The sequence below is a fragment of the Battus philenor genome, unplaced genomic scaffold (assembly GCF_028537555.1).
Source record: "Battus philenor isolate CCGP_79_NKW_IND1 unplaced genomic scaffold, ilBatPhil1.0.hap1 SCAF_20, whole genome shotgun sequence".
Taxonomy (NCBI): Eukaryota; Metazoa; Arthropoda; class Insecta; order Lepidoptera; family Papilionidae; genus Battus; species Battus philenor.
This window is the reverse complement of record NW_027181683.1, coordinates 13,315,157-13,327,865: the sequence shown is the minus strand read 5'-3', so window position 1 is coordinate 13,327,865 and position 12,709 is coordinate 13,315,157. Positions and strand designations below refer to the sequence as shown.

General features: G+C 41.7%; 1 protein-coding gene across 1 annotated transcript in view; it reads left to right on the top strand.

Annotated features, from left to right (window-relative positions):
• The window catches only part of LOC137923056 (serine-rich adhesin for platelets-like), a 44,496-nt gene that overhangs the window by 12,984 nt on the left and 18,803 nt on the right, over positions 1 to 12,709 (top strand). The window contains exons 4-12 of the mRNA XM_068766178.1: positions 3 to 4,976; positions 6,260 to 6,436; positions 6,540 to 6,582; positions 6,676 to 7,685; positions 7,768 to 7,810; positions 8,580 to 9,589; positions 9,672 to 9,714; positions 9,926 to 10,935; positions 11,018 to 11,060. Coding sequence (XP_068622279.1) covers positions 3 to 4,976; positions 6,260 to 6,436; positions 6,540 to 6,582; positions 6,676 to 7,685; positions 7,768 to 7,810; positions 8,580 to 9,589; positions 9,672 to 9,714; positions 9,926 to 10,935; positions 11,018 to 11,060 — 8,353 coding nt within the window. The remainder of the gene's footprint in view (positions 1 to 2; positions 4,977 to 6,259; positions 6,437 to 6,539; positions 6,583 to 6,675; positions 7,686 to 7,767; positions 7,811 to 8,579; positions 9,590 to 9,671; positions 9,715 to 9,925; positions 10,936 to 11,017; positions 11,061 to 12,709) is intronic.

Below are 12,709 nucleotides of genomic sequence, written 5' to 3'. Positions count from 1 at the left end.
AGATTTGCAATACGGCTGATCTAGTGGAATGTGTATCGAAAACCAGTACATCTGAACCCACAACAGAGAGAAGTACGACGCAATCATCAACTCCTGTTGATACCCAAACTACATCTGGTACGACAAGAGAAGAATTTACCAGCGAATCATATACAACTAGCACAGAAGAAAGTACTTTACCCAACGGAACAAGTACCACAAATACACCAATGACAACAGAAGAATATCCAGCGGGTGCAGAGAGCACAACTTCCGAAGTATTTTCAACGACTGAGGTAACCTCCACAACTATTGCTCCAACAACTGAGAGACAAACAACGGACCCAACTACAACCTCAAAAACTACAAATAATGAAATAGAAACAACAATTAAATATACAACAGTCTCATCTATCACACCAGATGCTACAGAAAACGTTTCAACGTCTAACGGAACAACTTCGACGCCGATTACATCTACCCCTGAACAAATAACTACCAGTAAAACAACAGTTACAACCGTTGAAAACACACCAACTTCTTCAGTACCTCTAACAACAGAATACGAAACGACTGTGTCAACTGAGTCTCCAGAAAGAGAAACTACCACGGACGCATTGCCCTCAGTTACTACAACCACTACTAAATCCACCACCGAAGAGCAATTTACGTCAACACCCATACCAACTACAGTCGACTTTGAGACAACAACTCAAAATGACGCTGGAGAAACATCGACTACTACGCGGTCCACTACCCCGCAACCAACTACAACCACCACTGAAAAGTTAACTACTAACGAACCAACAGTGACCACTCCAGGTCTCACTACCGATTCTTCTGTGGTTACAACTAAAGGCTATGAAACAACCTTGTCAACTGAGTCTTCACAAGGGGAAACTACTACAGACGCGTTGCCCCCAATTACTACAACCACTCAAAAATCCACCACCGAAGAGCAATTTACGTCAACACCCATACCAACTACAGTCGACTTTGAGACAACAACTCAAAATGACGCTGGAGAAACATCGACTACAACGCGGTCCACTACCCCGCAACCAACTACAACCACCACCGAAAAGTTAACTACTAACGAGCCAACAGTGACCACTCCAGGTCTCACTACCGATTCTTCTGTGGTTACAACTAAAGGCTATGAATCAACCTTGTCAACTGAGTCTTCACAAGGGGAAACTACCACAGACGCGATGCCCCCAATTACTACAACCACTCCAAAATCCACCACCGAAGAGCAATTTACGTCAACACCCATACCAACTACAGTCGACTTTGAGACAACAACTCAAAATGACGCTGGAGAAACTTCGACTACAACGCGGTCCACTACCCCGCAACCAACTACAACCACCACTGAAAAGTTAACTACTAACGAGCCAACAGTGACTACTCCAGGTCTCAGTACCGATTCTTCTGTGGTTACAACTAAAGGCTATGAAACAACCTTGTCAACTGAGTCTTCACAAGGGGAAACTACTACAGACGCGTTGCCCCCAATTACTACAACCACTCAAAAATCCACCACCGAAGAGCAATTTACGTCAACACCCATACCAACTACAGTCGACTTTGAAACAACAACTCAAAATGACGCTGGAGAAACTTCGACTACAACGCGGTCCACTACCCCGCAACCAACTACAACCACCACTGAAAAGTTAACTACTAACGAGCCAACAGTGACTACTCCAGGTCTCAGTACCGATTCTTCTGTGGTTACAACTAAAGGCTATGAAACAACCTTGACAACTGAGTCTTCACAAGGGGAAACTACCACAGACGCGTTGCCCCCAATTACTACAACCACTCCAAAGTCCAGCACCGAAGAGCAATTTACGTCAACACCCATACCAACTACAGTCGACTTTGAGACAACAACTCAAAATGACGCTGGAGAAACATCGACTACAACGCGGTCCACTACCCCGCAACCAACTACAACCACCACTGAAAAGTTAACTACTAACGAACCAACAGTGACCACTCCAGGTCTCACTACCGATTCTTCTGTGGTTACAACTAAAGGCTATGAAACAACCTTGTCTACTGAGTCTTCACAAGGTGAAACTACCACAGACGCATTGCCCCCAATTACTACAACCACTCCAAAATCCACCACCGAAGAGCAATTTACGTCAACAGCCATACCAACTACAGTCGACTTTGAGACAACAACTCAAAATGACGCTGGAGAAACTTCGACTACAACGCGGTCCACTACCCCGCAACCAACTACAACCGCCACCGAAAAGTTAACTACTAACGAACCAACAGTGACCACTCCAGGTCTCACTACCGATTCTTCTGTGGTTACAACTAAAGGCTATGAAACAACCTTGTCTACTGAGTCTTCACAAGGTGAAACTACCACAGACGCATTGCCCCCAATTACTACAACCACTCCAAAATCCACCACCGAAGAGCAATTTACGTCAACAGCCATACCAACTACAGTCGACTTTGAGACAACAACTCAAAATGACGCTGGAGAAACATCGAGTACAACGCGGTCCACGACCCCGCAACCAACTACAACCACCACCGAAAAGTTAACTACTCAAGAACCAACAGTGACTACTCCTGGTCTCAGTACCGATTCTTCTGTGGTTACAACTAAAGGCTATGAAACAACCTTGTCAACTGAGTCTTCACAAGGGGAAACTACCACAGACGCGATGCCCCCAATTACTACAACCACTCCAAAATCCACCACCGAAGAGCAATTTACGTCAACATCCATACCAACTACAGTCGACTTTGAGTCAACAACTCAAAATGACGCTGGAGAAACATCGACTACAACGCGGTCCACTACCCCGCAACCAACTACAACCACCACTGAAAAGTTAACTACTAACGAACCAACAGTGACCACTCCAGGTCTCACTACCGATTCTTCTGTGGTTACAACTAAAGGCTATGAAACAACCTTGTCAACTGAGTCTTCACAAGGGGAAACTACTACAGACGCGTTGCCCCCAATTACTACAACCACTCAAAAATCCACCACCGAAGAGCAATTTACGTCAACACCCATACCAACTACAGTCGACTTTGAGACAACAACTCAAAATGACGCTGGAGAAACATCGACTACAACGCGGTCCACTACCCCGCAACCAACTACAACCACCACCGAAAAGTTAACTACTAACGAGCCAACAGTGACCACTCCAGGTCTCACTACCGATTCTTCTGTGGTTACAACTAAAGGCTATGAATCAACCTTGTCAACTGAGTCTTCACAAGGGGAAACTACCACAGACGCGATGCCCCCAATTACTACAACCACTCCAAAATCCACCACCGAAGAGCAATTTACGTCAACACCCATACCAACTACAGTCGACTTTGAGACAACAACTCAAAATGACGCTGGAGAAACTTCGACTACAACGCGGTCCACTACCCCGCAACCAACTACAACCGCCACCGAAAAGTTAACTACTAACGAGCCAACAGTGACCACTCCAGGTCTCACTACCGATTCTTCTGTGGTTACAACTAAAGGCTATGAAACAACCTTGTCAACTGAGTCTTCACAAGGGGAAACTACTACAGACGCGTTGCCCCCAATTACTACAACCACTCAAAAATCCACCACCGAAGAGCAATTTACGTCAACACCCATACCAACTACAGTCGACTTTGAGACAACAACTCAAAATGACGCTGGAGAAACATCGACTACAACGCGGTCCACTACCCCGCAACCAACTATAACCACCACCGAAAAGTTAACTACTAACGAGCCAACAGTGACCACTCCAGGTCTCACTACCGATTCTTCTGTGGTTACAACTAAAGGCTATGAATCAACCTTGTCAACTGAGTCTTCACAAGGGGAAACTACGACAGACGCGATGCCCCCAATTACTACAACCACTCCAAAATCCACCACCGAAGAGCAATTTACGTCAACACCCATACCAACTACAGTCGACTTTGAAACAACAACTCAAAATGACGCTGGAGAAACATCGACTACAACGCGGTCCACTACCCCGCAACCAACTACAACCACCACCGAAAAGTTAACTACTAACGAGCCAACAGTGACCACTCCAGGTCTCACTACCGATTCTTCTGTGGTTACAACTAAAGGCTATGAAACAACCTTGTCAACTGAGTCTTCACAAGGGGAAACTACTACAGACGCGTTGCCCCCAATTACTACAACCACTCAAAAATCCACCACCGAAGAGCAATTTACGTCAACACCCATACCAACTACAGTCGACTTTGAGACAACAACTCAAAATGACGCTGGAGAAACATCGACTACAACGCGGTCCACTACCCCGCAACCAACTACAACCACCACCGAAAAGTTAACTACTAACGAGCCAACAGTGACCACTCCAGGTCTCACTACCGATTCTTCTGTGGTTACAACTAAAGGCTATGAATCAACCTTGTCAACTGAGTCTTCACAAGGGGAAACTACCACAGACGCGATGCCCCCAATTACTACAACCACTCCAAAATCCACCACCGAAGAGCAATTTACGTCAACACCCATACCAACTACAGTCGACTTTGAAACAACAACTCAAAATGACGCTGGAGAAACATCGACTACAACGCGGTCCACTACCCCGCAACCAACTACAACCACCACCGAAAAGTTAACTACTAACGAGCCAACAGTGACCACTCCAGGTCTCACTACCGATTCTTCTGTGGTTACAACTAAAGGCTATGAAACAACCTTGTCAACTGAGTCTTCACAAGGGGAAACTACCACAGACGCGATGCCCTCAATTACTACAACCACTACAAAATCAACCACTGAAGATCAAGTTACGTTGACACCCTTAACTCCTACATTAGAGCCTGAAATCACAACCGAAAATGATGTTGGAGAAACATCAACAACAAATTCTACAATAACGACCTCGGTTGGTACTACGGAAGATGAAACAATTACAGAGCAAACAACAACAACAGAAAGTTATACTACAGTGTCGTTTGATGTAAGTACTGCCACTTTTACAACTAGCAATATTATAACAGCAGATACCGACACTACCTTCAAACAACATTCGACAGAGACATTACCGTCTAGCACTAGCTCAGATTTCTTTACTACACCATCGGTTTCGCCTTCTGAGGAACACACAACATATTCTTCTGTGATAACAAACACAATGTTTACCAATGATCCTGAAAACATTTCTACTAGCAGTACTACAGGTGAAGCACTGAATTCAGAACCAACGACAGATAATTTAACATCGGATACCAGTTCTGACGAAACAAATTATTTTACAACGAAAGAAACAGAGGCGGTTGAAATACAGACCACTAACGTACACACCGCTTCTACTGTAAGCAACACAATGGATATAAATACAACTGCAAACTATACTGTAATATACACGACTGCTGTCGGTGAAAATCTAACAACTCAACACATTGACGAAACAGATAACACGTCTGATTCCGAGGAAATCTACACCACAGGCTATACAGTAGAACCCGCACAGGTGGTGTCTACGCCAAACACGAGCAGTACTAGCAGTGACTATGAGCAATCAACAACAGAATACTACACCACGACCGAGAAAGACATGATTTATCCCGGCAATGAATCTGATTTCGAAACTTCTGCAACAGACCATTACACAATGACAGACGTAAGTAAGATAGACAAATACAATTCTTATTGTCACATGAATTCAAAATCACATCAGCGAGGTTGAAAATTGAAAACCCTTTTTCTGAAAACGAATATTACGGTACAACACAGCTAAACATTTGTAACCATCTTTGACAATGCATCATTTCTTATTCTGCGATTTAACTACAATTAATATTGTTGGAGTAAAGCTTAAAATATATGTAGCCTTACAGCAGGCGTGATCTACATTTTAATACAACAGCGCGTCGTATTTTTAACGACTGCAAATTTCAACTCATATTGCTTCATTAGAAAATTATCCATCTAGTTACAATCCTTTGATGCTGAATTTGAATCATTGCAATTATTGTATATTACCTGTGTCGTAAAACGGCGTTTACAAGTATAATAAAGATATTGAGCATAGCATTAATGCAGATGTTCTTGTCTTTTCCATAACAATCAGCAGGCTTATCAATAAAATGTTAAAATAAATACGCAAACCAATTTCTTCCAAGATGCAAGTGAACATATCGCTTATTCTTTTGAATTAATTTTTGCCAAAAGTTAGACCACGCTTAAAACTTTTGTTAGAATTATACGTGGCAAGTACCACCCCGAGCTTTTACATTTTAGGTGACAACTGAACAAGTGCATACGACCACAAACCGGCCTTTAGACGTGCAATGTCCCCCGGGAAGTTTTGAAAACTTTCCTCATCCGGAACTTTGTAATTCGTTTTACATGTGCGTTGGCGGCGTGCCTGTCCAACTGTTCTGCAGTGAAGGATACGAGTATGATCCAGAAACTCAAGTGAGTCTAAAACTAACCCTTTACCTAATTAATAAAAAAGTAGATTTATACGCACAAAAATTGTTTGTTTACACAATACCAATAAATTTATTTTACTCCGCAGTACTGTGTTTTGATATCAGACCATGGCTGCACCGCTTCTAAAGGTAAATATGCCATAACTAGTTAAAGGTTTCAAATGAAAGAACTGAAATAAAACTAAAACAAATTGGTTAATGTAAATTTCTAATCTTTTATAGGGTCAACAACTACATCGAGTACAAGCGAAGAGTATACACCAACAACTCTTAGAGATAGTACCAGCAGTGCAAGCGACCCACCGAGTGTCGAAGTTGATGTACCGAGTACAACCGCAAGAGATACAACGACAACAACAACAACAACTGAACAAGTTACCACTACTGCTGAAGATGTGCAGACCACGATTGATGACAAGGAGTCTACTACTGTTCCCTCAGAAACTACTCTTGATTACCAAACTACAGGTCATTGGACTATGACAACACAAGAATCAGCTTCAACCGACTCTGAGAAAAGTACAACTGATGCTATACCACCATCCACTGCAGAAACTAGTTCCAGTAGTCAATCTAGTACAGAAGCAGATGTAACGACTGCAACCGCAAGAGATACAACGACAACAACAACAACTGAACAAATTACCACTACTGCTGAAGATGTGCAGACAACGAATGATAACAACGAGTTTACCACAGTACCGGCTCCAACCACACAAACATCTAAATCCACAACTGATGGATCGATAAAAGAAACCACCACAACTGAAGTAGTGCAACCATCAGAAACTACTCTAGGATATGAAACTACTGGCCATTGGACTATGACAACACAAGAATCAACTTCTACTGATTATCAGCCAAGTACCAGTGATGGGATAACACCTTCTACTGCAGAAACTGCAACAAAAACTACAACAAGTCAGGTGGAAAGTACAGTCACAGAGATCGGAGAAACCACTTCGGAGAGGCTGCCTACAACGACTGGAGAAGTACAATCTACCGCTAAACCAGACGTCTCTCAAACAACTGTCGATGCTATAACCACAGAGAGCTTTGTCTCGACCACGAGTAAGCCGATGCCCACAACTCCAGACGTGTCATTGTGTCCGGGTGGTATGAGCGGGAACATCCCTCATCCCGAACGCTGCGACTGGTACATCATGTGCATCGGAGGGATCGCGATAGAACTGACTTGCAGCAACGGGTTCGAGTTCGATCCTGACGTTGGAGTGAGTAGAATTGTATTTTAATAAATACTTTATCAACGATAAGTAACTAATATGCTATTCATGGTAATTTATTCCTTTTCAGGATTGTGTTCTGATAAGCGACAGTGGGTGCACGGCTATGAAAGGTAAGAGATTGATTATATATATTAATTAGACTTTCCATTTTCCTGTTAATAGATAAGAAATATTGTTTTCGATAATAATTTAGGTGGGTGGTTGTTGACAATTTGTGAAATTTAATTGTAAGCAAAACTCAAAGAAATATGTAAAGCATGGCTGCGTGGGTACGTAGCAAAGCTTTTTAGAAGAATAGAAGGTGCGAGGGCAGAATGGGAAAACTTATACTAAAACCAACAAAACAACGTTTTTATGCGAGAAAGTTGAGGGGCAAACTGACATGCGCTCCGCGTCATGGTAGTACCGAGACTGGCTCCCGCGCCGGCGCAGCCGCCGCACAGAGTGAGCAGGGGCTGCGCGGGCGACGGCGGGCCGTGACCTACATAGCCGGCCGGCAAGCAAATGTCGCAGCTAGACTACTAAAATAAATGTTGCGTACAAAGTCGATTTGTCAGTTTGAACCTCGAATATTTATTTATTAAATACACATAAACAATTACAAGTAAATATAGTTGAAATGAATTTAAGTAAGTTTACAATGTTTTTCATATTTTATAATATTTATCTATTTATTAGTTTAAGTTGTACAAATGACTAGGTTACACAAGATATTGTAAATAAATGTAAATATAAATTTTGGCAAACAACAATTTTGATAAAAAACAATTTAAATAAAGTGACTAGTGATAGTGAGATCACTACATATGCAAGATTTGGTATAAACTTTTGCCAAGTATCTACCTGAAAATGTTAATTAATTATGTCATTATTTTACAGGTACCTCAACCACGGATAGTACACGGGAAGAGTACACATCAACAGCTCTTCCAGGAAGTACCAGCAGTGGTAGCCACTCACCGGTTACTGAAATTGATGTACCGAGTACAAGTGCAAAAGATACAACGACAACCACAACAACAACTGAGCAAATTACAACTACTCCTGAAGATGTGCAGACCACGATTAAAGACAAGGAGTCTACTACTGTTCCCTCAGAAACTACTCTTGATTACGAAACTACAGGTCATTGGACTATGACAACACAAGAATCAGCTTCAACTGACTCTGAGAAAAGTACAACTGATGATATAAAACTATCCACTGCAGAAACTAGTTCTAGCAGTCAAACTAGTACAGAAGTTGATGTAACGACTGCAACCGCAAGAGATACAACAACAACAACAACAACTGAACAAATCACCACTACTGCTAAAGATGTGCAGACAACGGATGATAACATCGAGTTTACCACAGTTCCGGCTGCAACTACACAAACATCTAAATCTACAACTGATGGATCGATAAAAGAAACCGCCACAACTGAAGTAGTGCAACCATCAGAAACTACTCTAGGATATGAAACTACTGGCCATTGGACAATGACAACACAAGAATCAACTTCTACTGATTTTCAGCCAAGTACCAGTGATGGGATAACACCTTCTACTGCAGAAACTGCAACAAAAACTACAACAAGTCAGGTGGAAAGTACAGTCACAGAGATCGGAGAAACCACTTCGGAGAGGCTGCCTACAACGACTGGAGAAGTACAATCTACCGCTAAACCAGACGTCTCTCAAATAACTGTCGATGCTATAACCACAGAGAGCTTTGTCTCGACCACGAGTAAGCCGATGCCCACAACTCCGGATGTGCCTTTGTGTCCGGGTGGTATGAGCGGGAACATCCCTCACCCGGAGCGCTGCGACTGGTACATAATGTGCATCGGAGGGATCGGGATAGAACTGACTTGCAGCAACGGGTTCGAGTTCGATCCTGACGTTGGTGTGAGTAGAATTGTATTTCAATAAATACTTTATCAACGACAAGTAACTAATGTTCTATTCACGGTAATTTATTACTTTCCAGGATTGTGTTCTAATAAGCGACAGTGGGTGCACGGCAATGAAAGGTAAGAGATTGATTATATATATTAATTAGACTTTCCACTTCCTGTTATTAGATAAGAAAGATTGATTTAGATAATAATTTAGGTGAAAGGTTGTTAACGATTTGTGGAATTTAATTGCAAACAAAACTTAAAGGAATATGCAAGATTTGGTATAAACTTTTGCCACAATATTTAACTGACAATGTTAATTAATTATGTCATTATTTTACAGGATCCTCAACCACGGATAGTACACGCGAAGAGTACACATCAACAGCTCTTCCAGGAAGTACCAGCAGTGGTAGCAACTCACCGGTCACTGATATTGATGTACCGAGTACAAGTGCAAAAGATACAACGACAACCATAACGACAACTGAGCAAATTACAACTACTCCTGAAGATGTGCAGACCACGATTGATGACAAGGAGTCTACTACTGTTCCCTCAGAAACTACTCTTGGTTACGAAACTACAGGTCATTGGACTATGACAACACAAGAATCAGCTTCAACTGACTCTGAGAAAAGTACAACTGATGATATAAAACTATCCACTGCAGAAACTAGTTCTAGCAGTCAAACTAGTACAGAAGTTGATGTAACGACTGCAACCGCAAGAGATACAACAACAACAACAACAACTGAACAAATCACCACTACTGCTAAAGATGTGCAGACAACGGATGATAACATCGAGTTTACCACAGTTCCGGTTGCAACTACACAAACATCTAAATCTACAACTGATGGATCGATAAAAGAAACCGCCACAACTGAAGTAGTGCAACCATCAGAAACTACTCTAGGATATGAAACTACTGGCCATTGGACAATGACAACACAAGAATCAACTTCTACTGATTTTCAGCCAAGTACCAGTGATGGGATAACACCTTCTACTGCAGAAACTGCAACAAAAACTACAACAAGTCAGGTGGAAAGTACAGTCACAGAGATCGGAGAAACCACTTCGGAGAGGCTGCCTACAACGACTGGAGAAGTACAATCTACCGCTAAACCAGACGTCTCTCAAACAACTGTCGATGCTATAACCACAGAGAGCTTTGTCTCGACCACGAGTAAGCCGATGCCCACAACTCCGGATGTGCCTTTGTGTCCGGGTGGTATGAGCGGGAACATCCCTCACCCGGAGCGCTGCGACTGGTACGTCATGTGCATCGGAGGGATCGCGATAGAACTGACTTGCAGCAACGGGTTCGAATTCGATCCTGACGTTGGTGTGAGTAGAATTGTATTTAAATAAATACTTTATGCACGATAAGTAACTAATGTTCTATTCATGGTAATTTACTCCTTTTCAGGATTGTGTTCTGATAAGCGACAGTGGGTGCACGGCTATGAAAGGTAAGAGATTGATTATATATATATATTAATTAGACTTTCCATTTTCTTGTTAATAAATAAAAAAGATTGTTTTCGATAATAATTTAGGTGAGTGGTTGTTGACGATTTGTGGAATTTAATTGTAAGCAAAATTCAAAGGAATATGCAAGTTTTGGTATAAACTTTTCCAACAATATCTTACTGAGAATGGTAACACTGATCAACAAAAAAACTTTCGGAAAATATCTTGGAAACCAACACTTGTTTTAAGACAAGTAAGACATGCTAATTATAAATATAGAAACCGTTTGTCTCTATCACCCACCGTTGTTGAGATATTTGGCATTGACCATTTATATATGTTTAATATTGTATCAAAGCAAACAACTCGCAGGCAAGTTACAGTAGAGCACATATCGCTGAATAAAGTACTACTTAACATAAATACACATAGTTTAAGATATAATGCACTTGTAAAATACATAGGTATTACGTGAAGTTCCTTAAATTAAAAGTTAGTTTAGTTTGAATTTCTTGGCTGTAGACTTGCGTTTGTGCTGACAATTTGGCATATTGCGCTGAAGCATCCAGCAATAGTTGGCTAACATTGCTGCACTCCATCGGCCTTGATAGCGTGACTCCATCATCGAGATGTCCTGATGGAAACGTTCACCATGTTCATCACTAACAGAACCTAGGTTTTCCGGAAAGAAGTCGAGATGTGAGTCGAGGAGATGAATCTTGAGGGACATGTTACAACCCATTAACTTGTACGCACTAATGCACTTCTGCACAATATTTACATAGTCAGGAGATTTATTATTTCCAAGGAAATTAGCTACAACAGACTTAAATGCCAACCATGCTTTTTTCAGTTCTGCTGAGTAAATCTTCGAAGTGACTGTCTGCTATGATCTTCCTTATTTGTTGACCTATGAATACACCTTCTTTCACTTTCGCATAACTCAACTCTGGAAACTTGTTGCATAGGTACCGAAAAGCATCTGAGTTTTTGTCTAGTGCCTTCACGAAGTTTTTCATGAGCCCCAGCTTTATATGAAGTGGAGGCATAATAACTGTTTTCACGCTCAACCAATGGCACACGCAGGACGTTTTTACTACCTGGCTCCATTTTATCTCTAATGGGCCAATTCTTATTTATATAGTGGTGCTTCCTATTTTTGCTGTCCTACTTGCAGATAAAGCAGCAGTACTTGGTGTACCCTGTCTGCATTCCCATGAGAATAGTGATCACTTTTAAATCACCATACATACTCCAATTGTAATCGCGATAGTAAATTTTTTCAATAAGTAGCGACATGGTTTCGTACGTCTCTTTTAGATGAGTAGGATAACCAACTGGTACTGATGCATACATGTTTCCATAGTGTAATAATACAGCCTTCAAACTTGCCTTGGAGGAATCAATAAATAGACGCCATGCTTCAGTCTTATGTTCTACACCGAGGCTTGACATAAGACCTTGGATGTCAGTCCGGTAGTACATATTGTCACTCATTGCAAAGAACTGCACGAGTTCTATGTGTCTGTGTCGAAATTGTGAAGTTCTTGTACCTGGTGATAGCAAATTAAACTCTTTCAGACGTGAACCTAGCAGTTCAGCTTGACCAATAAGGGATTAAAAAACGTATGTTTATGTTAATATCTTA